Raw genomic sequence first — 27,395 nt, forward strand, 5'->3', positions numbered from 1 at the left:
AATTAATCAGCTTGCCTCCAGAAGTTGTGGGTGCTTCAACACTAGTGTTTTTTAAGAAGAGATTGGACAACCATTTGTCTGGAATTGTATAGGATCTTCTGCTCGAGCAGGGGGTTGGATTAGAAGATCTCCAAGGTCCCTTCCAGTTCTGTTACTCTGTATTATGATATCAAGAAGAGAGGTGTCACATGTATTATGACTTCACAGGAACTATCATAGGAACTGGGCATGGCTAGTCTAGTGAAGAGAAGGACCAGGGGAAACAGGAGAGCAGTCTTCCAATATTTGAGGGGCTGCCACAGAGAGGAGGGGTGGTGGTGGTCAAGCTATTTTCCAAGGCACCTGAAGGCCAGACGAGAAATAATGGATGGAAACTGAACAAAGAGAGATCCAACCTGGAAATAAGGAGGAACTTTCTGACAGTGAGAACAATCAATCCATGGAACAGAAGTTGCCTTCGGAAGTTGTGGGAGCTTCATCCCTGGAGGCTTTCAAGAAGAGACTGGACTGCCACCTGTCCGAAATGGTGTAGGGTTTGCTTGGGCAGGGGGTTGGACTAGGTGACCTACAAGGTCCATTCCAACTCCGTTAAACTTCAGGAAAACGGCCCTTAGTATGGCCATTTACATAAAGTTCCATGGATGTTCTTCTAACACAGAGCTCTCCAAATTTGGCAACTTTTAAGACTTGTGGACTTCAACTCCCAGCACAGCTGCCTGAGGAATTCTGGGAGTTGACATTCTCAAATCTTAAAAGCTGCCAAGTTTGGAGAGCACCGTTGAAACCCAGGAGGTCACCATGGCGTCCACCACTCATCTCCTCCGGCATCTGCCTGCTTTGTTTCTCTTCCTGTCCTGACTAGCCCCGGAGCCTTTGGGGAAGGGCATCTTTTCACACCCCCTGCCTAGGGGATCCTTTTCCCAGGAGAGGCCAAGGCTCAGTTGTGCCTTGCATGCAAAGCACCTATCCTGCCTTTCTCTTATTCGAGAGACCGTGACTGAGCAATGGAAGGGACAAACGGAAGGCCAGGGCCCTTTTCCCCAAACAGCATTCAAATGAGCTGAGGGATGGTGCCAACTCAACTGGATCCAAATTTGATCCAAGCAAGGAATTCTTTGCCGGAAATGCTCTTGGTAGCCCGCAAGGTGTCACTAGGTTGGGAAAGGATAGAGAGAAGGTGGGGGAAACATTTAAAAATGCACCTAGAACCAGGAGGAGAGTGAAGGGAGAGGGAGGGAATGGTCAGGAAAGGGGAGGGGGGAATAGAGAGGGGAGGGAGGTGAATGGATGGGGAAGAGGAGGGAAGGGGGAGGGAGAAGAAGGTGAATAGAGGGAAGGGGAGGGAAGGGGAAGAGGGACGGGGAAGGATAGGGAGGTGGTGGTGAATAGAGGGAAGGGAAGAGGAGGCGGGAGAGGGACGTGAATGGAAGGGGAGGGAAGGTTCGGTGGGCAAGGGAGAGGAGAGGTGGGGAGGGGAGGGACGTGAATGGATAGGGGGAAAGAGGAGGGAGAGGGAGAAGGTGAATAGAGGGAAGGAAAGGGGAGAGGAGAGGAGAGGAGGGAGGGGAATGGATGGGGAAAGGGAGTGGAGGGAAGGAAAGGTGGGAATGGAGAGGGAGGTGAATGGATTGGGAAGAGGAGGGAAGGGAAGAGGAGGGGGTGAATGGATGGGGAGGGGAGGGAAGAGGAGGGAGAGGGAGGTGAATGGGAATGGGAAGGGAGGAGAGGGGTTAGAGGAGATGTGGGGCAGGGGAGAGATTTGACTGGATGGGGAGAGGAGGGAGAAAGAGGAGGAGGAGGGAGAGGAAGGTGAATAGAAGGAAGGGGAGGAGGGAGAGGGACATGAATGGATGGGGAAGAGAGGGGAGGAAAGGTGGCAAGGAAGAGAAGTAGGGAAGGAGAGGGAGGTGAATAGATTGGAAAGAGGTGGGGAGGGAAGAAGAGGGAGAGGGAGGTGAATGGATGGGGAGGGGAGGGAAGAGGAGGGGAAGAAGGTGGATAGAGGGAAGGAAAGGGGAGGGAGAGGAGGGAGGTGAATGGATGGGGAGGGGAGGGAAGAGGAGGGAGGTGAATGGGGATGGGAAGGGGAGGAAAGGGATAAGGTAGAGGAGATGTGGGGAGGGGGAGAGAGGTGACTGGATGGGGAGAGGAGGGAGAAAGAGGAGGAAGAGGGACGTGAATGGATGGGGAAGGGGAGGGGAGGAAAAGTGGGCAAGGAAGAGGAGAGGTGGGAAAGGAGAGGGAGGTGAACAGATTGGAAAGAGGTGGGAAGGGGAGAAGAGGAAGAGGGAGGTGAATGTATGGGGAGGGGAGAGAAGAGGAGGGGAAGAAGGTGGATAGATGGAAAGAAAGGGGAGGGGAGGTGAATGGATGGGGAAGGGGAGGGAAGGGGAGAGAGGTGAATGGGGATGGGAAGGGGAGGAAAGGAGTATGGTAGAGGAGATGTAGGGAGGGGGAGAAAGATGACTGGATGGGGAGAGGAGGGAGGAGGAGGAGAAAGAAAGTGAATAGAGGGAAGGGGAGGAGGGGGAGGGACATGAATGAATGGGGAAGGGGAGGGGAAGAAAAGAAAGGTGGGGAAGGAGAGGGAGGTGAATAGATTGGAAAGAGATGGGGAGGGAAAAGGAGGGAGAGGGAGGGGAATGGATGGGGAGGGGAGGGAAGAGGAGGGGAAGGGGAAGAAGGTGAATAGAGGGAAGGAAAAGGGTGGGGAGAGGAGGGAGGTGAATGGATGGGGAAAGGGAGGGAAGAGGAGGAGAAGGGAGGACAAGGCGAAGAGAGGGAAATGAAGGGAAGGGGGAAATCGTTTGTAAAAAAAGAAATAACCCCCCACTTTACAAAAATAAAGACACTCATTGGGAAGATGTCGGGTAGAAGTTTTCCACGTCCAGCTGAGAAGTTCCAATCTCTCTTAACTCTGGACATTTGCAGCCACCCCACCACCTCCCCTGAGCTCCCGTTGTTATCTTACGGGCAACACTAATTTTCTCAGCCCACTTCCTCTCTCTCCAGCAGTTGCTAGAAAAACATCAGGACAATGAACTCCGATCTGTCAGCCAAGATGGAGCAGCTCGGTGAACTGTGAAAAGCCAAATAATACTTTAGACCTTCCCTGCTTGCCTGGGAAGAAAGCCTCCTTGTCATCTGGCCCAGGAGTGACATTGAAAAAAAACACAAAAACAAACTCCTTTTCACGCCTCCGTGGAAGTCTTTAGCTTAAGCCCCTCTGCAGCCATTGAGTTGATCGGATGTCACGTTGAATGTTGAACGTCCAAAAAGGTCTCCATTGACAGAACACTGGGGGTGGGGTAGGTGGGTGGGGGAGACTGTCCTTGAGAGACCCAAGGACCGCAGAAGGATGAACGGAGGAGGACGTTGCCGTCTCTATTTTTTCCTCTTCTTCCCAAATTTGGAAGCGTGTGGGGACTTCAGAAGCATTGTGCATTTTTTAGAAAGTACTAGCCGATAAACCCAGCGTTGCCTAGCTATTTTATTTCTCCTAATCCATACATTTGTCCTCGAAAATAATTCCAGACCAAATGTAACTTCTAATGTTGGATATCTCCCCCTTACCAGAGGGAACCCCCTTATGGAATACTGTGAAGCCATTACCATGGCAACTCCACAGCACTGTACAGTAGAATCCATTTTACAGAAGTACAGTAGAAGCCATTTCAAGGCACAACAGGCTGTATTTTAACAGAATATATATATTAGATAGATAGATTTTGCAAGAGACAGGATGGTGTAAGAAGCTGGAGTAAGATCTGAACTCAAACCTCTGTGCCCAACAAACACAGAGAGACAGACAGAAAGAGATCGCAGCTATACTGTGAAGCCAAGTAGCTTCCTCTCTGGCTTGCAAGGAGGTTTATGCACAAAGGCTCGATAAACTAAAGTAGAAAGTAAGACATCAGAGCACTCAAAATTGGCCCACCACAACAAATACAGGGAGCCCTCGGCTTACGACCACAATCGAGCCCAAAATATATGCTCCTAAGGGAGACATTTGTTGGGTGAGCTTTGCCCCATTTTACGACCTTTCTTGTCCTGGTTGTTAAGTGAATCACTGCAGTCAATAAGTCAGCAACCTGGTTGTTAAGTGAATCTGACTTCCCCATTGTATTTTGCTTGTCGCAAAAGGGGATCATGTGACTCAGGAACACTGCAACCGTCATGAACATGAGGCAGTTGCCAAGTGTCCAAATTTTGATCAATGACCACGGAAATGCTGCGTCATAAGTCTGAAAAAAACTGCCATTTTTTCAGTGATGTTGAAACAGTCACTAAATGAATGGTTGTAAGTTGAGGACTACCTGTAAAAATCCAGGTCAGGTAAGTAATAGCCCTTAAAATAAATAAAATCATTCATATATATGTGTGTGTGTGTATATATATATGTGTGTATATATATATGTGTGTGTGTATGTGTATGTATGCTGGTCTTGTTGTATTCGGGTCTTTTCCTGTGTAAGATTGAGATTGTCTTGGCAACGTTTCGGCAAGGTCTAACTCTCCATCTTCAGGCTGGTGTTTTTGGGTTTGTGTTTGTGTGAGTAAAGTGTGATCGGAGCTGCCGTCTTTCTATAAATCTTGGTGTGTGTGTGTGTGTGTGTGTGGAGTGCTGGCTTTATTTCAGTAAGTGGATTGATTGGCTGTGTGGTTGTATCATGATTGGTAGATTGGTGCTGGCTGTGTGTCCGTTGTTTTGTGTTGTAACGGTCTGAGTGGTGGGCGGGGCTCATTTGTTGACTAGGGCTGGTTTCCAGATGTCTGGTAGGCGTGAGGTATCGTCACGTTTATTCATGTTGTGGGAGTGTTTCTCTATTTCAATAGCTTCCATAATTATTCTCTTGTTGAAGTGTTCTGTTTTGGAGATTAACCTGGTTCCTTCAAAATTAATTTCATGTCCTGTAGCTTTAAGGTGCTTAAAGAACTGAGACACAGAACAGGAGAACGGCATCGCCCTCCTCCCTTACATCAAAGGCACTACAGATAAAATCAGCAAAATTCTCCACAAACACAATATCAAGACAGCCTTCAACACTGACCAAAAAATAGCCAACATCTTAAGAAACCCCAAAGACAAAATCCAGCTAGAAAACCAAGGAGTCTACGAAATAGCATGCAAAATCTGCCCTGCAACATACATAGGACAAACGAACAGGAGAATAAATGCACGCATCGCAGAACACAGTAAGAAAAAAAGAAAAAACTTCCTCCCTTTTCCAGCATCTTAAAGCTACAGGACATGAAATTAATTTTGAAGGAACCAAATTAATCAGGGGTGAAATCCTCCTTGGCCCGGTTCAGCCGAACCGGTAGGGATGACCGTTGGTTCTGTGAACTGGTAGTAAAAAAAAAATTCCGAGGATTGTGTGGCTCACAATTGTCGGAAGCTTTCCCCCCGCTTTTTAAAGCATTTTTTTCCTGCCTATTCCCCCGAACTGGCAAGAAAAAATTACGTTAGGGTGAAAAAAAGTTGGCCACGCCCAATGAGTCACATGACACACCCCTACACCAAGCCACGCCCACAGAACCAGTGTCAAAAAAATTAGATTTCACCACTGCATCAGATGCAGACTTCAGACACTTGACTATTAACCTTTTTTTTTCTCTACGTCAAGGTGCACATAAGTGCAATGGTGTGATAAAGCTAATTATGATTGCCCCATTAAGCAAAGACACCAAATCCAGATCCGTCCCCCTCCCCCACCAGGAGAGGTTCAAAGGAAAGGTGCATCTTATCTATGACATATAATTAACGGGCAGGCGGGCGGGCTTAAAACCAGTTTTTAAAATAAACACCAACTGATGCACAATTGGCGGTGAATTCTAGTTTTCGTCAAGGAGAGTTTGAAGAGGATGAATAGCTAGGAATCTTTTGGGAGTCTTACTCCTGGCCTGGACCACCGACATGGCTTTTACACGCAGGGAAATTGCATTTCCCATCCTTTTTTGCTTAGGCTCAACACACATAGAGGGCATCCAATTAGCCAAAATAAAAGGTAAAGGTTCCCCTTGCACATATGTGCTAGTCATTCCCAACTCTAGGGGGCGTTAAAATCATGGCCTAGGGGTTGGGGATCCCTGCCCTAAAACCTTGCCACAGGAAGTTTCTGTGTCTGTGATTGCAAACACCAAGTTTTTCTCCGAGTGTTGACGTCCAAGCCTTGCTCCCACAATGCAGTATTTTTTCCCAACCTAGTTGGCTGGGGAATTCTGGGAGTTTAAGTCCACTTGTCTTCAACTCACTGAGGTTGGGAAACACGGCTCTTAGGCGTGCAGCTACACCTTTACAGAAGGAGCGGCAGAAAACGGGATGTCAGTGCAGGGCAGGAAGAGGCTCTTGAGAAACGGAACTGCACACAGAATCGCCAAGAGGCCCCCCAAACCCTCGAAAAGAATAGCCGGCAATTCTGTATTCCGGTGTTTCCACATAGAAGCAGTCCTAATGGCAAGTTACATCAGATGACGTGACCAGAAAGGACAGCTTGGTGGTGGCAGCCGAGTGAGGAATTCATTGACTCCGCAGGTGATGTGGCCCGCCAGACAGTGAGGAGGTTGGGGAGGAACATGGGCCAGTCCTGAAGATGGAGGAAGGCTCTGATGAGGGCTCTGCATTGGCTGTCCGACAGTTATCAGCTGCCTTCAGAGTCAGACATCAATGAGGCAGACGAGCAGCTGGAGCCTGTTCCCAGTGTGCGCATGCACAGAGTTGCCAGACCAAAGGAACAGCTAAAGAACAGGGGTTGACTTGGGAGTAAGGCCACAGGTGGACGGTGAATGGCCCCTCCCATAAGGAATAAAAGAGGAGTGAAAGGGGAGTGGAATTTGCGGTAGATCATTTGTTCGTTTAATTAGTGTGAAGATTTGTTCGTGACTCTTAGAGACTCCTTGCCAAGTATTTCCTTGTACAGCGTGGCGTTTGGAAGATATCGGCCTGGCTGCTCTCCAAGCCTGATAAGGTCTGTGGTTGTAAATTCACCCTTGAAAGACTGTTTGCTGGGACTTTGCTGGATGTGAATGAGAGGAATTCAGGTTAGCTTAATAAAAAGGGGTTTTGTCGGGACAAGGAGTCCCAACTTTGTGATTTGGGGAAGCCTAGGTTAGTCTTACCCTCAAGTTCTTGACAACGGAAGTTGCAACAAGGTTTAGTCAGTCAAGAGCTGCTCCCAACCCTGATAAGTTCTGAGTAAGTCTTTGGAGTTACTCCTGGTTGTCCCGTGCCCCCCAATCAGTCTTGCTTCTCCTCCTTGTGCTTCCAAGGGTAAATGAGCTCTCCGACGAACAACTTCTTGCACACAGAAGCCCAGGAGTCTTTTGGGTAGCCGCTGTAGGTTGGAAGCCTATAGATCTGTACCACGCGGCCGTAAGCGAGAGGGTTGATCTGGCAGGTTGAGAAGATGTGGGAAAAGAGATTCAGAGTGAGTAAATCAGGAGCAGGCCAAAGGGTGTACAGGGAGTCCTCGACTTACAACAGCCGTTTGAAGTTACAACGCCAAAAGTGAAAAAAGTGACTTGTGATCGCTTTTTACACGACCCGTGGCAGTATCCTCGTGTCCACAGTCCAAATTCAGACATTGGAGAACTGACTCAAATTCTGCAGTGTCCCAGGGTCACTTTTTGCGGCTTTCTGCCCAGCAAAGTCAATGGGAAAGCCAGATTCACTTAACGACCATGCCACTCACTTAACAGCTGCGGCGATTCACTTCGCCGCCGTGTTACTCGCTGAACCACTGCAGGGGTTCACTCAAAGAACTGCCTCAAGAAAAGATGGTAAAGCGGGGCAAAATTCTCCCTTAGTGGCAGAAATGTTGGGCTGAACTGCGGTCATAAGTCGAGGACTGCTGGTACGACACAATCACAATGCAGCTTGTGCAGATCGATCAAGAGATGCGGTTGTGGTTGTGCCTTTCCTATATAAAGGGGAATCTGTTTTGGGGAATCTGCTTCCAAGCCAGCCTTTAAAATGAAGATATTTTTCTTAACAGTTGGATGATTCATCTTCCCACTCTTAGAATAAGAAGCCCAAATGACATCACCAGTGGCGGGATTCAAAGAATTTAACAACCTGTTCTCTGCCCTAATGACCAGCTGGGTAGGCGTGGCTTGGTGGTCATGTGACCGGGTGGGTGTGGCCAACTCAACGTCACTCAGGTCGATGGGCGCTTCGCCTTAGCTGTTAGCACGTAATAAGGGTTAACCGGAGAGGCAGTTTCTGTAAGCAGGGCAATAAAGATGAGGCTAGAAACAACACCAGAATGTTTCCTTCCTTCCTGCCTTCCTTAGAGGATGAGCCCACTAGAGTGGCAAAAAACAAAAGGAGATTTCTTCCTATAACCGGTTCTCCCAACTGCTTAGAAAGTTAACAACTAGATCTCCCAAATAGGTGCGAACTGACTGAATCCTACCACTGGACATCACAATAAAAATGCACAAATAAAAATAGTAACCCAAGTAAATCTCATATTATAACTCCACAAGGAAGAAACTCTACATGTGTCAGAGATAAAGAGTGTGATTTTTAGAGATGGGAGTTTACTAAAACCAACCCAAAGAGTCTTCCTTTGAGGACAAGGCACTCAGCAGGTTAATATTTCTACGCAACTGAAATGTTTGTTTGCAACCCACCCCCTCACCCCCAATATGGTATATTTTCTGGCCCTGATCCAGCAAACCACTTCCATATAAGCTTGGCTCAGCATCTGAGAATTGAACCGTACTCAAACTGAACGCAATCCAAAATTTAATGCGGCCAGACCTGTTTGTTCCTGCCTCCCCCAGCGCGTGTAACCTAATAATTTATCCGGACAAGTGGCTTTCCACTGGCACTCTGGTCAAACGGCACTGAAATCTGGAAATGGCTTCCGGGTGATTTCACAGAAGGCCACTAGACCCAATAAAATATCTCCTCCCTGTCTTTGAAATAATGAAACGTTTTTGTGCACACACAGCTTCTTTTTAAAGATGTCAGGTTTGAAAGCCAATGCATGTTTTGTACATTTATTTTCCGGCCCGATTTCACATCAGGAAACACAGCAGAATGTTTTTCCAAGGAAATATCTGTTCAATTTGACAGGGCCACCAACCCTGTAGACATAGACTTGTTAATATGATGCCCTCAGTGTAAAACAGGTAAGAGGACAAATATCTGTATTGAGTTTAGTAACATACACTACTTGTTTAATTAAACATTATACTCATCTATTGCCAGTGGTAGGATTCAATTTTTTTTACTACCGGTTCTGTGGGTGTGGCTTGGTGGGCATGGCAGGGGAAGGATACTGTGAAATCTCCATCCCCACCCCACTCCAGGGGAAGGATACTGCAAAATCCCCATTTCCTCCCGATCAACTGGGACTCGGGAGGCAGAGAATAGATGGGGACGGGGCCAGTCAGAGGTGGTATTTACTGGTTCTCCGAACTACTCAAAATTTCCGCTACCGGTTCTCCAGAACTAGTCAGAACCTGCTGAATACCATCTCTGATTGATACAATATCTTGAGATTAAGGCAGCGCTTCTCATCCTTGGCAAATTGAACTAATGTGTGGACTTCAACTCCCAGAATTCCCCACAATTGCTGGCTCTCTGCTGCCACCTACCTAATGGTCAGGCAAATTCTTACAGTCCAATTGTGATGGCCCTACTCAATGGGAACAACACAACCATCCTTCCATGATTATTCTGTTGGACCTCAGAAGGATAAGACATAGCAGTAGCATTTAAGACTTATATATCAATGCTTTACAGCCCTAAGCAGTTTACAGGATCAGCATATTGCCCCCAACTATCTGGGTCCTCATTTTACCCACCTCGGAAGGATTGAAGGCTGAGTCAACTTTGAGCTGGTCAGAATCGAATTGCTGGCAGTCGGCAGAGTTAGCCTCCAATACTGCATTTTAACCACCCTGCCACCAGGAGTCATATTACTAGGATATTAGTAAATGAAGCATTGAGGATGTGTCGACGGTAGGAGAGAGTTGCAAGGTATTCTGAATATGAGCACATTCCCCAAAGAAACCAGAAAAAAAGAACGAGGGTTTACCTGCATCAGAAGTCGAAGAGGTATCCCAGTTTCCTGCTCCAGAACTCTGAATTTGACACCAGCTGAAAACACACAAAATGAAAGGAGGTGTGGGAAGGGAGAGGCTTCATTGACTGACCACTGCAATGAGCTGTAGGAATTTTGTAAAAATCCAAATTTGGTTTTAAAAACAGAGAACAACATGGAGATAAAAATCTCGCTTCCCCGCAGGAAGTTTAAATGCAACCAGGTTTGTCGATAGGAGTTTACGTTGCGAACATTGGTTATACGCCAACTTATCGTCGTTGAAACTCCACTTATCATCATCCTTTAACGACCCCATAATCCCTTGTGGGGTGGAGTCTGGGCAACTGAATGGAGCTAGTGGAGCGTTTTCATGGCCGGATGCCCTTCCCTGTTGCCGATGCGGAGTTTTGTTCGGCAGATATATTCTCAGTGTGCCCAGAGAGAGAAATATCTGCCTCTCCCTAGGATCGAACTCACAGCCCCCTGATTGTGAGGCGAGAACTCCACCTCTAGGCCATCGCACCACTCTGGTGAAACTCAACTTATAGGTCAGTGATGGCAAATCGTTTTGGCGTGAGTGCCCAAATTGGAACGCACATGCATTGGTGCACATACATATGCCGGAGCACTGGGAACCTGAAGACTAGCTGGCTGGCATGCACATGCTTGTTTTTTGGCCGTTTTCCCAGCCATTTTCTGGCCTTTTCCAGGCCGTTTTGGGGGCATTTCTCAGACTAAAACCAGTCGGAAAATGGCCTGGAAAACAGCCTGGGTTTTTTTGCCAGTTTTGGCCATTTTTCGGGCTGTTTTCAGGCACTCCGGCACCCATGAAGACCGGAAACCAGAAGAGCAGCTGGCAATGGCATGCATGCCCACAGAGAGGGCTCTGCGTGCCCTAGATTCATAATCACGGTTATAGGTAGTCCAATTACAACTACAATGCAGCCTCAAATTTCCATGGCCAACTGTGGCAAGAAAGATCATGAAAGGGGGCAAAACTCAACTGTCTTGCTTAGCCACAGATATGCTGGGCTCAATTGTGGTCGTAAATCAAGGACTATCTGTAGTGAGTTGGAATTTACAGGACTTAACCTGTTAGCTGGTAGCAAGTTAATTCTCTGTCCAATTTAGCAGTTAGACTTATATACCGCTTCATAGGGCTTTCAGCCCTCTCTAAGCGGTTTACAGAGTCAGCATATCGCCCCCAAAGTCTGGGTCCTCATTTCACCCACCTCGGAAGGATGGAAAGCTGAGTCAACCTTGAGCCGGTGAGATTTGAACCGCTGAACTGCAGATAACAGTCAGCTGAAGTGGCCTGCAGTACTGCACCCTAACCACTGTGCCACCTTGGCTCTTTAGTGTATATATCTATTTGTGTGCCATGGATTTCCTGATTTTAAGCCCGTACGATCAACATAAACGAGAGTCCGGGCAAAATGTTCAACCCCACAATTTACTTGTTATCACAACAATATAGATTGGTAGAGCTTACAGGCGAGTCTGTAGCCTCGGCAGAGTCGAAGGACGATGGCATAAAGGGGCAGTGAGTTGATGAGGTCCACCAGCAGATGGATTAGGCCTTGCACAAGGACCACCAGGAGACGAAGCTAAGAGGAAAGATTCGTTTCTGTTAGATCTTGGTGTTAATATTCACTGGCCAACCCCTGGCAAGTTCTACAGCCAGTATAAAAGTTTCCATCTTAACTGCATCCCTGTTTGGTTTGGTGGCAGCAGTGCCTCAGATAGAAAGTCCCTACAGAGAGTAGTGAGGACAGCCGAGAAGATTATAGAAAGCTTGCTTCCCTTTATTCAGGATACTGCTTATCACTTATAAAGCCCTTCATGGTATTGGACCTGGGTACTTGAGAGACCGCCTGCGGCCAATTACCTCCCAAAGACCCATTAGATCACACAGGGTTGGCCTCCTCCGGGTTCCGTCTACCAGCCAATGCCATCTGGCTACTACCCGGGGGAGGGCCTTCTCTGTGGCAGCGCCGGCCCTTCGGAACGAACTCCCCGCCGAGATTCAGACCCTCACCTCTCTCCAGGCCTTCCAAAAAGCCGTTAAAACCTGACTGTGTCGGCAGGCCTGGGGTTGATGAGTTCCCTTCCCCTCTCGATTGTGTGTCTGTTGGTTATTTTAAATATTTGTATTTGTAGTTCTAATGTTTCCCTTCCCCTCTTGGGTTTGTGAGCCGCCCTGAGTCCCACTGGGAATAGGGCGGCATATAAATAAAACGAAACCTGAAACCTAAACCTGCTTATAAGCGCTATGTGCTTAGAGCTCAAAGTATCATTAGAGACCCCCACACACCCACTTTATGGTCTGTTTCTGTTGCTCCACTCTGGGAGGAAGTTTCGAAGTATCTGTAGCAGCACTCCTAGATTCTGTAACAGCTTTGCCTCCTATCCCATCCATCTAGAAACTCACAAGATTCGTTTTTCTTACCATAAACACGTATACATCTGAACTAGACTGTTGTTTCTCTGTGTCATATATCATATGTCGGTATATACATAATTTTGTATGTATTTATTTATCTTGTCAATGTTTATGTAGTGTAAAACTGGAGGTGGTGACCCCTTTAATTCTCTTGACGTTATCTGGTTTTTAACAATCCTTCCAACTTTTCACATTGCTTTGAATGCAAACCCCCTCAATCATGCATTAATTCCAGAAAAGGCAGACTCACCAAAGTAAAAACCAAGTAATACAATGCAGTTGTGGGTAGCAGAAACAGCAAGATGGTAAACAGCAAAGTACCAATGAACAGCTGGAGAAGAAAAGACAAGTAAAATTATCAGAGATTATCAGTAAACAATAATTTTAGGAAAGGAGGTAATAGAAAGCTGCCCCATCTTGAGTACATAAAAAACCCTAATATTTCTTAATTGATCTGAATTTTGACATGGGTATGTTTTAATATGACCTAGATTTACGGTGATAACATGTTAAAGGGCTGAGCTTTCTTGATAGTAATATTATTCATTACTGGACTAGCAGATCTTCCTTTTTTCCCCCTCTTTGTCTATCTCTGCTCTCTGTTGTCATTATTCCTTTTGATTGTATGCATGTCTTCAAATTTCTTGGTTGCAAGCATGTATTCAAATCTGTTGGCTGCCCAACTCCAGGTTTATCACTGTGTTTTTGATATGTTTTGCTCTTAATTATTAATTTTGTTTGGCAAGGGGGAGAAATGATTTTTCTATCAGAGGAGAGACCATCCCAGAGTTCTCACATGAGGTATAAATGACCAGCCTCAAAACCTCCTATTTTGGGTATATTATTAAGCCCAGCTTTTTGGAGAAGGCTCAAATGCTACCGTGTTTTCCCGAAAATAAGACAGGGTCTTATTTCCTTTTGACCCCTGAAATAAGCGCTTGGCCTTATTTTCAGGGAGGTCTTATTCTTTTTGAGGTGCAGGAGGCGGCGAGTGTGGTCACCTCTTGGCTGCTGCTGTGTTGCAATCTTTTCAGGGAGGGTGTCAGGCCTGCAATTATATTCCTTTTAGAATTTTGGCCTGCCACATTTTCTCTTATTTCATTATGCTGTTTCTTTAGGATAGTTGATGGGAGGGGGGAATAGACAGGAGTGAGATTGTGGAATGTATTGTTTTCATTCTTTACTAGAAGCCAAGGTCATCCTTTGTCTCCGCACCAGTACACCTGACCGGAAGCAGCTGGGCGTGGATGCCAGTGTGGAAGAAGAAGATTGGACCATGTGATGGATTGTGGGGTTGGGGACAAGATCATGAACTTTTAACTGGGTGGAATTCTGATGTCATTTCCAGTATTGGGATTCCATAGCATGATGCCAACATGTCTGTCTTATTAAATTGGAACTTTAAGGATAGTTTTGCCTTGGTCTCTGATTTAATTCTGCATGATATTTGGAACGCTGACAGAGGGCTTATTTTCAGGGGAGGGCTTGCGCTCAAAAGCCCGATTGGGCTTATTATCCGGAGAAGTCTTGTGATCTCTTGTTTATAGGGTGACCAAAAGAACAGATTCCTGGGGCCCAGAGATTTTTCCAAGACTTTGCCTTCACTCCTTTTCTTTCAAGAAACTTAATGGAATTGGGAGCCCTGCAGCTGATCAGGCACTTGTCTTGACGTCTTAACACGGGGTGGAAAAAGCAAAGACTCTGTCGCAAATAAATTCCACCCTCCTCACCCTCCTGTTGGGAATGTGTGGGCCCAGCTCCCTTCCAAAAGCCCGTGAAATGGGGGGCTTTTAATAGAAACACAAATCAGCAGGTAACTATGGCAACCCTGTTGGCTATGGCTGTAATTATTTGGTGTCTTGTTCCCTACCGCCAACCCATTATCACACACGGGCTGCGACTTACGTAGCACCTGCAGCAAGGGGTCTCTTAAGACTAAGACCCCTCCTGCTATAATTGTCTGAAAATGGGATGGGAGAGAAAGGTGACATTCAGGGCTCGGTAATAAACAGGCTGCATCTGGGTAAAGAGTGGACCTGAGTTGGCGCATTCGGCACTTTGATCCTGACAGGGCTCAAGGTTGACTCAGCCTTTCATCCTTCCGAGGTGGGTAAAATGAGGACACCAGATTGTTGGGGACAAGAGGCTGACTCTGTAAACCACTGTAGTACTATGAAGTGTGTATGTGTATATGTATGTATGTATGTATGTATGTATGTATATACATACACACATCTATATATACTTATATACTCCATCCATCCATCCATCCATCCATCCATCCACACATACATACACACACACAGACACACATACTTTGGAGTCAGACATCAGCGAGGCAGAGGAACAGCTGGAGACTGTTCGCATTGTGCACCTGTAGAGTGGCCAGACGAAGGGAGCAGCTAAAGAACAGGGGTCGACTTGGGAGTAAGGCCACAGGTGGACAGTGAATGGCCCCTCCCAGAGGAAACAAAAGAGGAGCGAAAGGGGAGTGGAGTTTGCAGGAAACAATTAATTTGCTTAATTGGTTTGTGACTCTCTGAGACTCCTTGCCAGGTTTTGCAGATATAGGCCTGGCAGCTCTCCAAGCCAGAGAAGGTCTGTGACTTTTAATCCTCCCTTGAAAGACTTTGCTGGATGTGAATGAGCAGAATTCACAGTCAATTAACAAAAGGGTTTTTTGTCAGGACCAGGAGTTTGCTGCATGCTCTTGGGAAGCCTCGGTCAGAGCGGTGCCCGCAGAGAGCCTTTACCTGGTCTAAGTCATAGGAGCAGGAATCTACGCGTTGCCTCAAGACGTTCCATTTCTTCCCTCGGAATAAGCGCCACAGAGATGACAAGCCATAAATCTTGAAGCAATACAGCCTAAGTCCCAAGGAGGAAAAGAGAAAGTCAGGACGGCCCTGAAAATAAAACCCCACACTTTTACCCAAGGCTCCGTTCTAGTGGGGTCCATTCAAATAACCAAGGCTCTGTGAGTGACAAGCAATCCGGACGGCTGAAAATACGTTTATTCACTGCTGATGAAACTTTACAAGAACCGTGCCAGCAATGCTCAATTGGACCATGTGGGTGTTAGGGAAGGGTCTTGAGCTTTCAACCGGGTGGGAAACACCTGGGGGGCTTTCAGATTCGGGTTTTCCCAGATGTGTCAACATGACATCTCTTAATAAAATGGAAACTCAAGCCTCGGAGTCTTCTTTCGTTGGGGGCGTCACTTGGAACCCTGACAGTATAATTCTGTTATTCTGATCGCTGCAAACACCATAAAGGTGAGGAGGTTGCCAAGTGTTCGAGATGCAGCCATGTGACCAGAGGGGGCTGCCACTGTTGGAGCTCCAGAATTGGGACATGAGTATCTTTTGAGGGGGATCTGTCGTAACTTTGAATGGTCACCGAAGCAAGGATTACTTGCACTCTGGTTTGGTCCCCAGATGTTGACTGCAGAATTTAGGTTATGGCCTGGATGTTACCACATCAGTGGTGGGATTCAAATAATTTAACAACTGGTTCTCTGCCCTAATGACAAGCTGGGTAGGTGGGGCTCAGTGGTCATGTGATTGGGTGGGCGTGGCCAACTCAACGTCACTCACGTCGAGGGGCACTTCGCTGTTACAGTGTCATAAGGGTTAACCGGAGAGGCAGTTTCTGGAAGCAGGGCAATAAAGATTAGGCTAGAAACAACACCAGAATGTTTCCTTCCTGCCTTCCTTACAGGATTAGCCCCGCAAAGTGGAAAAAAAACAAAAGGAGATTTCTTCCCACAACCGGTTCTCCCGAATAGGTGCGAACTGGCTGAATCCCACTACTGTACCACATGATGGGTGATCAGGTTTAGGATTGCCCACTCTTGTAAGAGGTGCGTGGGCAGCATATAGATTTGAAACCACAAATATTTTTATTGGGCATTCTGCTGAAAAAAATTGATAAAAGAACTATATATTTGATTTTACATGGATTAACTGCAGCTAGAATTGTATTTGCACAACAATGGAAGAATGATGAGATCCCGACAGATGAAAATGTCAGTAAGAAAATATTAGAATTCGCAGAAATGGATACACTAACGCTTACTATTAAGAACAAAGAAGAAAATGATAATCATCAAACAAGGAGGTATATGTATGAAACAATAGGCCTTAGAATGGAAAATTAGAAATTATTAAAAAAAAAACCTATAGTAGAAAGCTGTAAAAGTGTAACTGTAATTTTAATGTTTAAAAATGCTGAATAAAAATGAAGGATTAAAAAAAAAAGGACGAAGAAGAAACTGAATATTTTTTGATAGGGGACCTATTTTACCAATGGTTAGACAATAGAAACAGAAGTTAGAAATGTGGGGACATAAAAAGGATAAATGTTAAAATGGAGGTTTGTTAAAGTAGATAAGTATTATTGTTACTATAGTATTACTATTATTATGATGTAAACATTTTGATTATGATTATTTTGATTATGATGTAAACATTCTGATTATAAACAATTGTACCCAGACAACACAGTTTGATGGAAATTGAATTTTTATATGTCATATAAATAAAATAAACAAAACAGGACGGAAAAAAAAGGTGCTTGGGTGGGACAGTACTTCTAAGAGGACAGGGATTTTGGCTACGAGACCAAGCCGCAGTCTGAATGGGATAGCAATAACCTTTATTGCACATATATATGGAAAATGGAAAATTGTGAGGGTTGGCCGCTGGCAGGCTTAGCAAGGGTAATATGAGATCCTGAGGTCAGGGCAATGGGGAAAAAGGCAGTCTGAGAACTGTCCGGCTTGCGAAAAAATTCCCACATGTAAAAAGTGGCCTAACAATGTGATTCCCATGACTTCCTATACTTTCCCAAAGAGAGAGAGCGTTGGGGTTTTATTTTGGTTTTGGCTACTTCAAAAGAAAAGCCTTTTCAAATGGAAATCAATCTACGAAGCGGGCTTGCTTAACGAAGGGATCGAGAATGGAATGCACGGGCAACTCTTAGCTTGTTTCTGCGCTTCTGAGGCTAAATATTGGCATTTTTGTATTTTGATAAGCATACGTGGTGGCTCAGTGGCTAAGACGCTGAGCTTATCGATCAGAAATGTCGGCAATTCAGAGGTTTGAATCTCTAGCCCTGCATAATGGAGTGAGCTCCTGTTACTGGTCCCCGCTTCTGCCAACCTAGCAGTTCGAAAGCACTTTAAAAAATGCAAGTAGAAAAATAGGAACCGCCTTTGGTGGGAAGGTAACAGCGTTCTGTGCGCCTTTGGCGTTTAGTCATGCCAGCCACATGACCACAGAGACTTCTTCAGACAGCGCTGGCTCTTCGGCTTTGAAACGGAGATGAGCACTGTCCTCCTAGAGTCGGGAACAATTGGCACATATGTGCGAGGGGAACCTTTACCTTTACTTTAAGCATAAGCCTGCCGGGGGCACTCAAGTGTTTGGGGCATTTTCAAGTCTGCTAGAAGGCATTTATAGGAAATATATCATCCAGATCTGGTTTCCTTTGTCTGCTTGCTTTGGATTTAGTCATAAATTAAAAGAAGCTCTCTTTAATCTGTACTGTCCTCTTCGTTCATTATCTGTCTGCCCATCTCCCTTTTAATTTCTTTCTGACTTGCTTTCCAAACAATGAGAAATTGTTTCTCCAATCTCTGATGATTTCTTTCGTGCAAGTGTGTGTGTCTTTTTTGCCTATCATTCCAGGAACAGTTTTTTTTAAAAAAACAGGTTTTGGTTCCTTTTTCTCAACATTTACGTTCAAAATATCATTTTCCAGATCGGAAGTCAAGTGCTTTAATCAAACTGAAACTATTAATAATATACAATAACAGAGTTGGAAGGGACCTTGGAGTCCAAATACCTGCGCAGGCCGCAAACCCTATACCGTTTCAGACAAATGGCTGCCCAATCTCTTCCTAATTCTATTCTTAATAAAATATTAATAGAATTCTTAATTTTATTGAATTAAGGCACAGGAGCAGAAGGAGTCCTGGCCTGAGAAACCTTAATGGAGGAGCCTGGGAAGAATTTTAGGCAGGCCGATGTCTTGTTTTTTGTCCACAGTTACAAAACACAATTACTCTTAAAAAAAACCACAAACACTGCATGCACACGCGAAAACGTATTACTAGTTTTTTTCTTTTTCTTTCTTCCCCCCTAATTACTTGCATAAGAATTCTTCATTATACTATTTATGTTGCTTGTTTTTGTCATCATGGATTGCACCAGTGAGGCTAAAACCAATTTCATTGTATACATGATGTACAATGACAATAAAGGCTATACTACTACTATTTACTACTCCTACTACTACTTAATACTACTTAATACTACTACTTACTACTACTTACTACTACTACTTACTATTTATTACTACTACTACTACTACTACTACTACTACTACTACTACTACTACTACTACTGTGTTTCCCAAAAACTAAGACAGGGTTTTATTTTCTTTTGACCCCTGAAATAAGCACTTGGGCTTATTTTCGGGGAGGTCATTACTTTTGAGGTGCAGGAGGTGGCGAACGTGGTCACCTCATGGCTGCTGCTGTGTTGCAGTATTTTTGGGGAGGGCTTATTTTAACGCATATGCTCAAAAGCCCGATTGGGCTTATTATCCGGGGAGGTCTTATTTTCAGGGAAACAGGGTACTACTCCCTCATTTAATAGAAGGTGAGCAGAAGGTGAGTGAGGAGAACTTCTTTAACAGAATAACAGAAGGGACCTCTATTCCAACCCCCTGCAAAGCTAGAGGAGATCCTATAGCATTTCGGATGAACGGTTGCCCAATCTCTTCTTAAAAGCCTCCAGTGATGGAGAACCCACAACCTCTGGAGGCAAGTCGTTCCATTGATTCATGGTTTGCCTGGTAACCCAGGGAATCTAGCACACCTACCTGGCTCCATAGACGTAAAAACAGTAGATGTGGAATGTCAGGAGTGCAATGATGTCGGAAAGGATGGAAAGGGCCACTGTTAAGCCAAGGCAAGCTGACAAGCCAACATACCACAGGATCTTCTCAATGAATGGAGACAACAGATGGATGTAGCCTGAAGGAGGAAACGGCAGCACTTAAAAAAGAGCAACCACCCCTCTTCAATGAGAGTTATCACAAATAACAGAACAAAATAAAAGAATTGGAAGGGACTTTGGAGGTCTTCTAATCCAACCCTCTGCTGAAGCAGGAGACCATATACCATTCCAGACATGTGGCTATCGAATCTCTTCTTAAAAACTTACAGTATTGGGGCATTCACAACATCTGAAGGCAACTTCTGTTCCACTGGTTAATTGTTCTCACTGTCAGGAAATGTCTCCTTAGTTCTAAGTTGCTTCTTTCCTTGATTAGTTTCCACCCATTGCTTCTTGTCCTACCTGCAGGTCCTTTGGGGAATAGCTTAACTCCCTCTTCTTTGTGACAGCCCCTGAGATATTGGAAGACTGCTATCATGTCTCCCCTAGTCCTTCTTTTCACTAGACTAGACAAACCTGCAACTCTTTCTGCAAAGAGCGCTAAAACTTTCTATCTCCATCAAGATAAAGATCAAATCTCTTACTAAATGATACTGGAAATGATAACCATAAAGATTATAATTGGTTGAGAAATAAATAAAATCTGATATCTGAATTCAACTTTGCCTGTCTATTAAAATAACCTTTCAGGTGCTGTAACACCAAGGTGCTAAGCAAGTCCTAAATATGAACCTAAACCTTAGACATTTGGGGTGCATCATGCCAAGATAAGAGTCAATGGAGAAGATTCCCAATACTTAGAAAAATCAAATGGAAAAAGAGACTGAAAGGAAAGATGGTCAAATACCACCACTGATGACCCAAATCTGAGCTTATAACACTCCAAAGGAACAATCAATGCAATCTTGATGAAACAATGGTCATCGAGGATTTGGAATTACTGAACAAGAACAAATAAAACAGAGCCTAAAATGACATCTTTGTATCTCACCAACAGTCCAAAGAACAAACAAGCATGACCTCTATAACAAAGTAGAGTAGAGTAGAAAAGAATAGAATAGCAATATAGAATATAGAATATAGAGTATAGAATAGAATGTAGAGTAGAGTAGAGTAGAGTAGAAAAGAATAGAATAGAACAGAATAGAATAGCAGTATAGAATATAGAATATAGAGTATAGAATAGAATGTAGAGTAGAGTAGAGTAGAGGTATATAACATATATATAATATAAAGTATATAATAGAATGTAGAGTAGAGTAGAATAAGAATAGAATAAGAATAAGAATAGAATAGAATAGAATTCTTGATTGGACAAGTCTGATTGGATACACAAGGAACTTGTCTTTGATGTATAAGCTCTCAGTGTACATAAAAAAATACATTCATCAAGAATCATAAGATACAACACTTAGTGATAATCACAGGATACTAAATAAGCAATCAAAATCATAATAGGAAACTAAATAAAACATAGATCGTAAAGTTACAAGCAACAAGATTGTAGTCATAAGTAGAAGAAGATAGGTAATAGGTAATTTATAAATCTATAAATTCATTATCTATTTATGTGCTTGTTGGGTATCAAAGAGAATTGCATAGCAATCTAGAGAAGAATGGGGCATGCAACTCTCAGGTGTCCTGTCCTATTCTCAAATCTTAGGTCCCTGGTTCCAGAGCACAGCTTCTAGAACCTCTAAAAGAGATTCCTCATTGAACGACACATTCGGATGTGGGCAGTTCTTGCTTTCTCTGGCCTGGTGCCTGCCAGCCAGCAAAGTCAAGGATGATAGGATTTGTAGTCTTAAACGATCAGATGGCATCGTCTGATTTTCCTCAACTGGAACAAAGGAGTTTGTTACATGGCACAGACAAAGGATGAGAAGGGCACTTACTGAGCCAGAGGTGGATGTGGTAAAGGAAAAAGCGTCCCAGCACCTGATCCAAAGCTCTGTTCATTTTTAGACCGGCTGGCACACCCATCAGCCACTGCAGGAGGTTCTGGAGCTGCTGGGCGATATGCTGCCGAAAGAGGAAGATATGATCAGCGTCAGTGGAAAACAGCTTGTAAAGTACAGAGTGATTTTCAAAAAAGCTAAAATATGATTTTATTCCCTTTTTTACTCATGGAAAGAAAGTGCATTGGAGGCATCAAATACAGTGTTTCTCAACCACGGTAACTTCACAATAGGAGGACTTCAACTCCCAGAATTCCCCGGCCAGCCATATCTTAAAATTGCTAAGGTTCAGGAACACTGATCAATATATCATTCTATATCAATATATCACTCTAGTAACACTGCAGAGAAGAGCAACCAGGAGGATTAGGGGACTGGAGGCTAAAACATACGATGAACAGTTGCAGGAACTGGGCCTGGCTAGTCTAGTGAAGAGAAGGACCAGGGGAGACAGGATAGCAGTCTTCTAATATTTGAGGGACTGCCACAGAGGGGGTCAACCTATTCTCCAAAGCACCCGAAGGCCAGATAAAGGAATAATGGATGGAAACTGAACAAGGAGAGATTCAAACTAGAAATAAGTGCGAATTTCCTGGTAGGTGGAAACAATCAACCCATGGAACAGAAGTTGCCTTCGGAAGTTGTGGGAGTTTCATCACTGGAAGCTTTCAAGAAGAGACTGGACTGCCCTTTGTCAGAAATGATGTAGGGTCTCCTGCTTCGGCCAGTGGTTGGACTCGATGACCTACAAGGTCCCTTCCAACTCTGTTAATCTGTACATATTTAAATGCCATTGAGATCTTTGGTGGCCAGATTTTGTTTTCTGCATACTAGTTGCTAGCCACAATTAAACCACGATAGCAAATTAGGATGATGTTTCTCAGCCTGGATGGGGGGTGGGGGGGGAATGACTTTGGTGCCCAGCGACCTGGGGCCAAGGATCATTAATGGGAACGGAAACTAGAGAGGCAGGGGGAAGGAGAGCAAAGGAATGCAATTTTACACGAGGGATGTAATTTTTTTTACCAGTATTTGGGAACGGATCACACGCTCTTATGATTTATGGACGGAAAGGTCTTGTATGTATTTGCCACAGGGCTTTTAGCAGTCAAAAGCCGCAAGAATTCATCATGGGAATAACAACCACAGCCATTACCACCACAAATCTTCCTCTCTCTGGCTGGGCTCTAAGTCAATTCAACTTGCATCAGAGAGAGAGAGATTTTGCTTTGAAATGAGGAGTGCCGATGCATTTTATCAAACAATGAACAATGTTAAGTGAAGCATTTACCTAAGAACACGCTAACTGCACAGTGACATTGTGGTCACGCAGCTTTTGGAGGGAATCCAGGAGAAACATTTGATCCTGGACCAGAAGGAAAGGAATCTGAAGTAGTTCAGGCCTTTATTTGCAACTAGCTGATAACCCGGCATTGTATTTATTTATCCTAAGCCTGTATTAGACAGGAAAAACCCTGATTTTGGCGACAATTAAATGAGTTACAAATATTTTCCCTGTGCCCCCAGAAGTGTTAAGAAAAGTGATACCACCTTAATTTTTAATGTTGGATTTTCCCTCTTACCAGAGGGAGCCCCCTTGTGGAGTACTGTGAAACCATTATCATGGAAACTCCACTGCGCTGCACAGTAGAAGCCATTTTATGGCAGTATGGTAGAAGCCATTTTAAGGCACAACAGGCTGCATCTTAACAGAATACACACACTCTGAGGAGTGTTAGGGGTGTCTTACCCCCACAGTATTTGCGCCGCACGGTTTTGTTGGGGTTTTGTTGGGACCAGGAATCTGCTTCGTGCTTTTTGGGGAAGCCTAGGCCAGAACAAAACTTACATCAGCCACTGGGACAAGGCCACTGGCAAGATAACCAATCCAGTTCATTTGATACAACCAGGACATGAGCAGGACGCCGAGAGCCACGTCAATGAGGAGAGAGATAAAGATGTTGGCTTTCCTGCATTGGGGAAAAAAAAAACATTGTTTGCCATGTCAGGTAGAGTTACTGTATTTTTCGGACTATATGACGCACCAGTGTATGACACACACCAAGATTTTGAAGAGGTAAGTAAGAAAAAAAAGTTTTTGTCCTGCTGAAAAGTGTCTCTGTTCTTGCGAAAAATGTCCTGTTTTTCTGCAGAAACGGGGGCATTTTCCCCTTCCCCCAGCCCTGCTGAAGCCTGCAGAGTGCTTCTGGGGGCTGGAGGAAGGGGAAAGCGCCTCAGTTTTTACGAAAAATGGCCCATTTTTCGCAAAAATGGAGTGCGGAGGCAGGGATTTGGGAGGCCAAAAATGGCTGTATTCGATGTATAAGACACACCCACATTTCCACGCTCGTTTAGGGGCGGGGGGGGGAAGGTGCATCTTTTATTCCGAAAAATATGGTAAGCGTTCCTCAAAATTCAGACACATTCAAGCTTTTCTTTTAAGGATGAGAACCAAATTTGTAGGCTGCATTGTTTGTTGAATAAGTGTCAAGCACCAGGGGGAATCAGGGGATCCACGCCATTCAATTGTACATAAAGATTTATTGCAAACTTGATCCTCTCTACAAGAATCTGAACTACTAGCAGTCAAAGGAAAGGAGCGGGAGATAAGAATAGAAAGGAATTCAAGGTGGACTAGACTTGGATCTCTTGTGGGTGCTCAAGGACTTATGACTGATAACGCCTTTGACTCCTCCCTCAGGCTCAGCCTGGTCGTCTCCTACAAGAAAACGCTATTGGCTAGATTTTCCAAACATGCTATGCTACAACTGTGGGGATGGCTGTGTCGGTCGTAACTGTGAGTAAGCCACTTTTTCCAGTGCCATTGTAACTTTGAATGGTCACCAAATGAATGGGGGATAAAGCGAGGACTATGTGTAAAGGGGAAAGTAGAATCCAGGAGTTCTCCAAAAGGCATTTGAGGTTTCTGCAACCACGCAGAGGCAGGTGCTGTGCAGATATTTTCTACAGCTGTGCCAGGGTTGGCATGCCAGCTTCTGTTTCCTGGGCAACTCTCTCATTTGTTGGATAGAAATGGAAGTTGTGTGGGCAGTGGTACGGGGGCAGCAGCAGGAGAAAAAAAAGCCCAAAATGTTCAGTCCAATGTGACTCTCTCAGGTGCAGCACCACAAAATATAAACACAATGGAACAGAATGTTTCCAGAAACAATGAGAAGTCTGCCCACACGCACAACTATATTTTGGGAAACAGAATGTTCTATCCTCACTTATAAAAACCTTCTCATTCCCCCCACCTCCCCTCAAACAGAGACAGACAATACCTCAATATTAAGAGTCCCTTTTTTTCCGCCCCAGGAAGCTCTTTGCATATGAACCTACTGGGACACCAAAATGGCAACTTCATGATCTGCCTTAGGCTGATTTCTTTCTTTCTTTCTTTCTTTCTTTCTTTCTTCTTTCTTTCTTCTCTCTCTCTTCTTCTTTCTTTTTCTTTCTCTTTCTTTCTTTTCCTTCCCCTTTCCTTTCCTCCTATCTTTCTTTCTTTCTTTCTTTTCCTTCCTCCTTTCCTTCCATTTCTTTCTTTCTCTTTCTTTCCTTTTTCTTTCTTTCTTTCTTTCTTTTTTTTCTTTCTTTCTCTTTCTTTTCCATCCTCCTTTCCTTTCCTTCCATTTTTTCTTTCTTTCTCTTTCTTTCCTTTCTTTCTTTCTATCTTTCTTTCTATTTTTCTTTCTTCCCTTCTTTCTTTCCTTTCCTTTCATTTCTCTCTCTCTTTCTTTCTCCCTCTCCCTCTCTCCTTGGGTTGGTTACGGGTCGGTGCTATCTCTGGTTGATTTGGATTCTGAAGGCTTCATAGGCTGATTGTAGGTCAGTATGTCTCTTGACGTCACTCTTTTTCAGTGATGTTGTAACTTTGAACAGCCACTAAAGGAACTGTTGTAAGTCAACATTACTGTGGTGTCTTTGGATATCGGTCATGGAGCCCATCAGAATACAGAACATATTCCGTGCAGCGGAATTCTTACCTCATTGCTTGGGCCTGATCTGAAGCTGCCTTCTCACTGCTGATGACTTGGAGATGTTGGAACCGATGCCTCAACTGCTCGTAGGTGGAAAGTTTGCTCCAGATGAAGGACAGGGGCCAAAATGTCAGAGCCCTGGAGGAAAAAAACAAACCCAGACCAATGAAACCAACACTGTTAATGAAGGATTCCCTCCTTCTGAGAACTTCTTTCTCATAAAGCAACACAAGTAGTATTCCTTTGGGTGTCGGGCAAAGGCATTTGCTAGACAGTCCTCAACTTACAGCAGTTCATTTAGTGATCGTTCAAAGTTACAACAGCACTGAAAAAACCGACTTAGGAGCATTTTTCATGACCATTGCAGCCTCCTTGTGGTCACACGATCAAAGTTTGGCAATTGGTTCATATTTATGACGTTTGCAGTGTCCCGGGGTCATGCGGTCTCTTTTTGTGACCTTCTCACAAGCAAAGTCAGACGGATTCACTTAACAGCTGTGTTACTAATTTAACCATTGCAGTCACATTGCTTCACAATTGTGGCGAGAAAAGTCTTAAAAATGGGGCAAAACTCATTTAACAAATGTCTCCCTTAGCAACAAAAATTTGGGCCTCGATTGAGGTCATAAGCTGAAGACTATCAGTAGCTGACAGCAACAAGGTAAAAGGTAAAGGTTCCCCTTGCACCTATGTGCTAGTCGTTCCCGACTCTAGGGGGCGGTGCTCATCTCCGTTTCAAAGCCAAAGAGCCAGCCCTGTCCGAAGACGTCTCCGTGGTCATGTGGCCGGCATGACTAAATGCCGAAGGCGCACGGAACGCTGTTACCTTCCCACCAAAGGTGGTTCCTATTTTTCTATTTGTATTTTTATATGTTTTCGAACTGCTAGGTTGGCAGAAGCTGGGACAAGTAACGGGAGTTCACTCCATTACGCAGCGCTAGGGATTCGAACTGCCGAATTGCCAACCTTCCTGATCGACAAGCTCAGTGTCTTAGCCACTGAGCCACCGCGTCCCTACGACAGTAACAAACTCATGCCTAAATCAAAATTTACTCTTTGACATCCTAGCTTTCCACAGGCTGGGAATTTTGCCCTGGAGGGTTGATTAAAATATGCCATTGCTCACTTGGACAATAAACTGGCATAGTTCTGATAGTTCAATTCTGTATGACATTTCAAAATTAATGATGCACTTTTAGAGGCATCACGGTGTCATCTCCTGAAGGCTAATTACATGGGGTTATTTCCTCCACATGCCTTCTAATAAATTATGTCCACAAGTGGGATAAAGAGCAACTGCTAGAGCTAAAAATCGGTGCTTGGAAGTGACAAGTGCAGTCTCTTCATTAACACATTTTCAAAAGTCTAGTATTTAAAATCTGGAGAGGAGAACAGAGATGCAGGATAAAACAGCTGCTGTCTGCAACATCAAATTACGGAAGACATATACAAAGCAATGAGAAGATGCACTTGCTCCCAAGAACTGAAGGGATTGCTACAGGATATATATTTGCAATAAATAAATGTATAAGCTTTACATGCAAAGGGACCGCCATCCTTTGTTCAATCCACCCTCTGTATTCTTCAATCCAATTCCCAAGAACAAGACTTGCAACAGTTCCAAAGTCCAGATATTCCCACTGGGATTTAGATGTGGCATTTCGTGTAGAAAAGAGCTGTTGGGGCCCACCAGAGGAGCTGGTAGCAGATTCGGACAGTGAGGAGGTTGAGGAGGAACATGGGCCAGTCCTGGAGTCTGGGGAAGGCTCTGATGAGGGCTCTTTATCCTATCTATCCATCTATCCATCCATCCATCCATCCATCCATCCATCCATCCATCCATCCATCCATCCATCCATCTATCTATCTATCTATCTATCTATCTATCTATCTATCTATCTATCATCTATTTATCTATCAATCAATCAATCATCTATCTATCACCTATCTACCACCTATCTATCTTTCTTCTATCTATCTATCTATCTATCTATCTATCT

General features: G+C 44.5%; 1 protein-coding gene across 3 annotated transcripts in view; it reads right to left on the minus strand.

Moving 5' to 3' along the window:
* Positions 1-7,015: 7,015 nt before the first annotated feature.
* Positions 7,016-27,395, minus strand: part of PIGQ (phosphatidylinositol glycan anchor biosynthesis class Q) — a 39,131-nt gene continuing 18,751 nt past the window's right edge. For all 3 annotated transcript variants that reach the window (XM_032230306.1, XM_032230308.1, XM_032230307.1), the window contains 9 exons: positions 25,402-25,533; positions 23,268-23,388; positions 21,356-21,482; positions 19,384-19,537; positions 15,252-15,363; positions 12,749-12,829; positions 11,548-11,662; positions 10,050-10,111; positions 7,016-7,390 (listed from right to left, as the gene is read on the minus strand). In XM_032230306.1, the coding sequence (XP_032086197.1) occupies positions 7,238-7,390; positions 10,050-10,111; positions 11,548-11,662; positions 12,749-12,829; positions 15,252-15,363; positions 19,384-19,537; positions 21,356-21,482; positions 23,268-23,388; positions 25,402-25,533 (1,057 nt within the window). In that variant the 3' untranslated portion in view covers positions 7,016-7,237. The remainder of the gene's footprint in view (positions 7,391-10,049; positions 10,112-11,547; positions 11,663-12,748; positions 12,830-15,251; positions 15,364-19,383; positions 19,538-21,355; positions 21,483-23,267; positions 23,389-25,401; positions 25,534-27,395) is intronic.

This window comes from Thamnophis elegans, chromosome 14 (assembly GCF_009769535.1).
Source record: "Thamnophis elegans isolate rThaEle1 chromosome 14, rThaEle1.pri, whole genome shotgun sequence".
NCBI classification, from domain to species: Eukaryota; Metazoa; Chordata; class Lepidosauria; order Squamata; family Colubridae; genus Thamnophis; species Thamnophis elegans.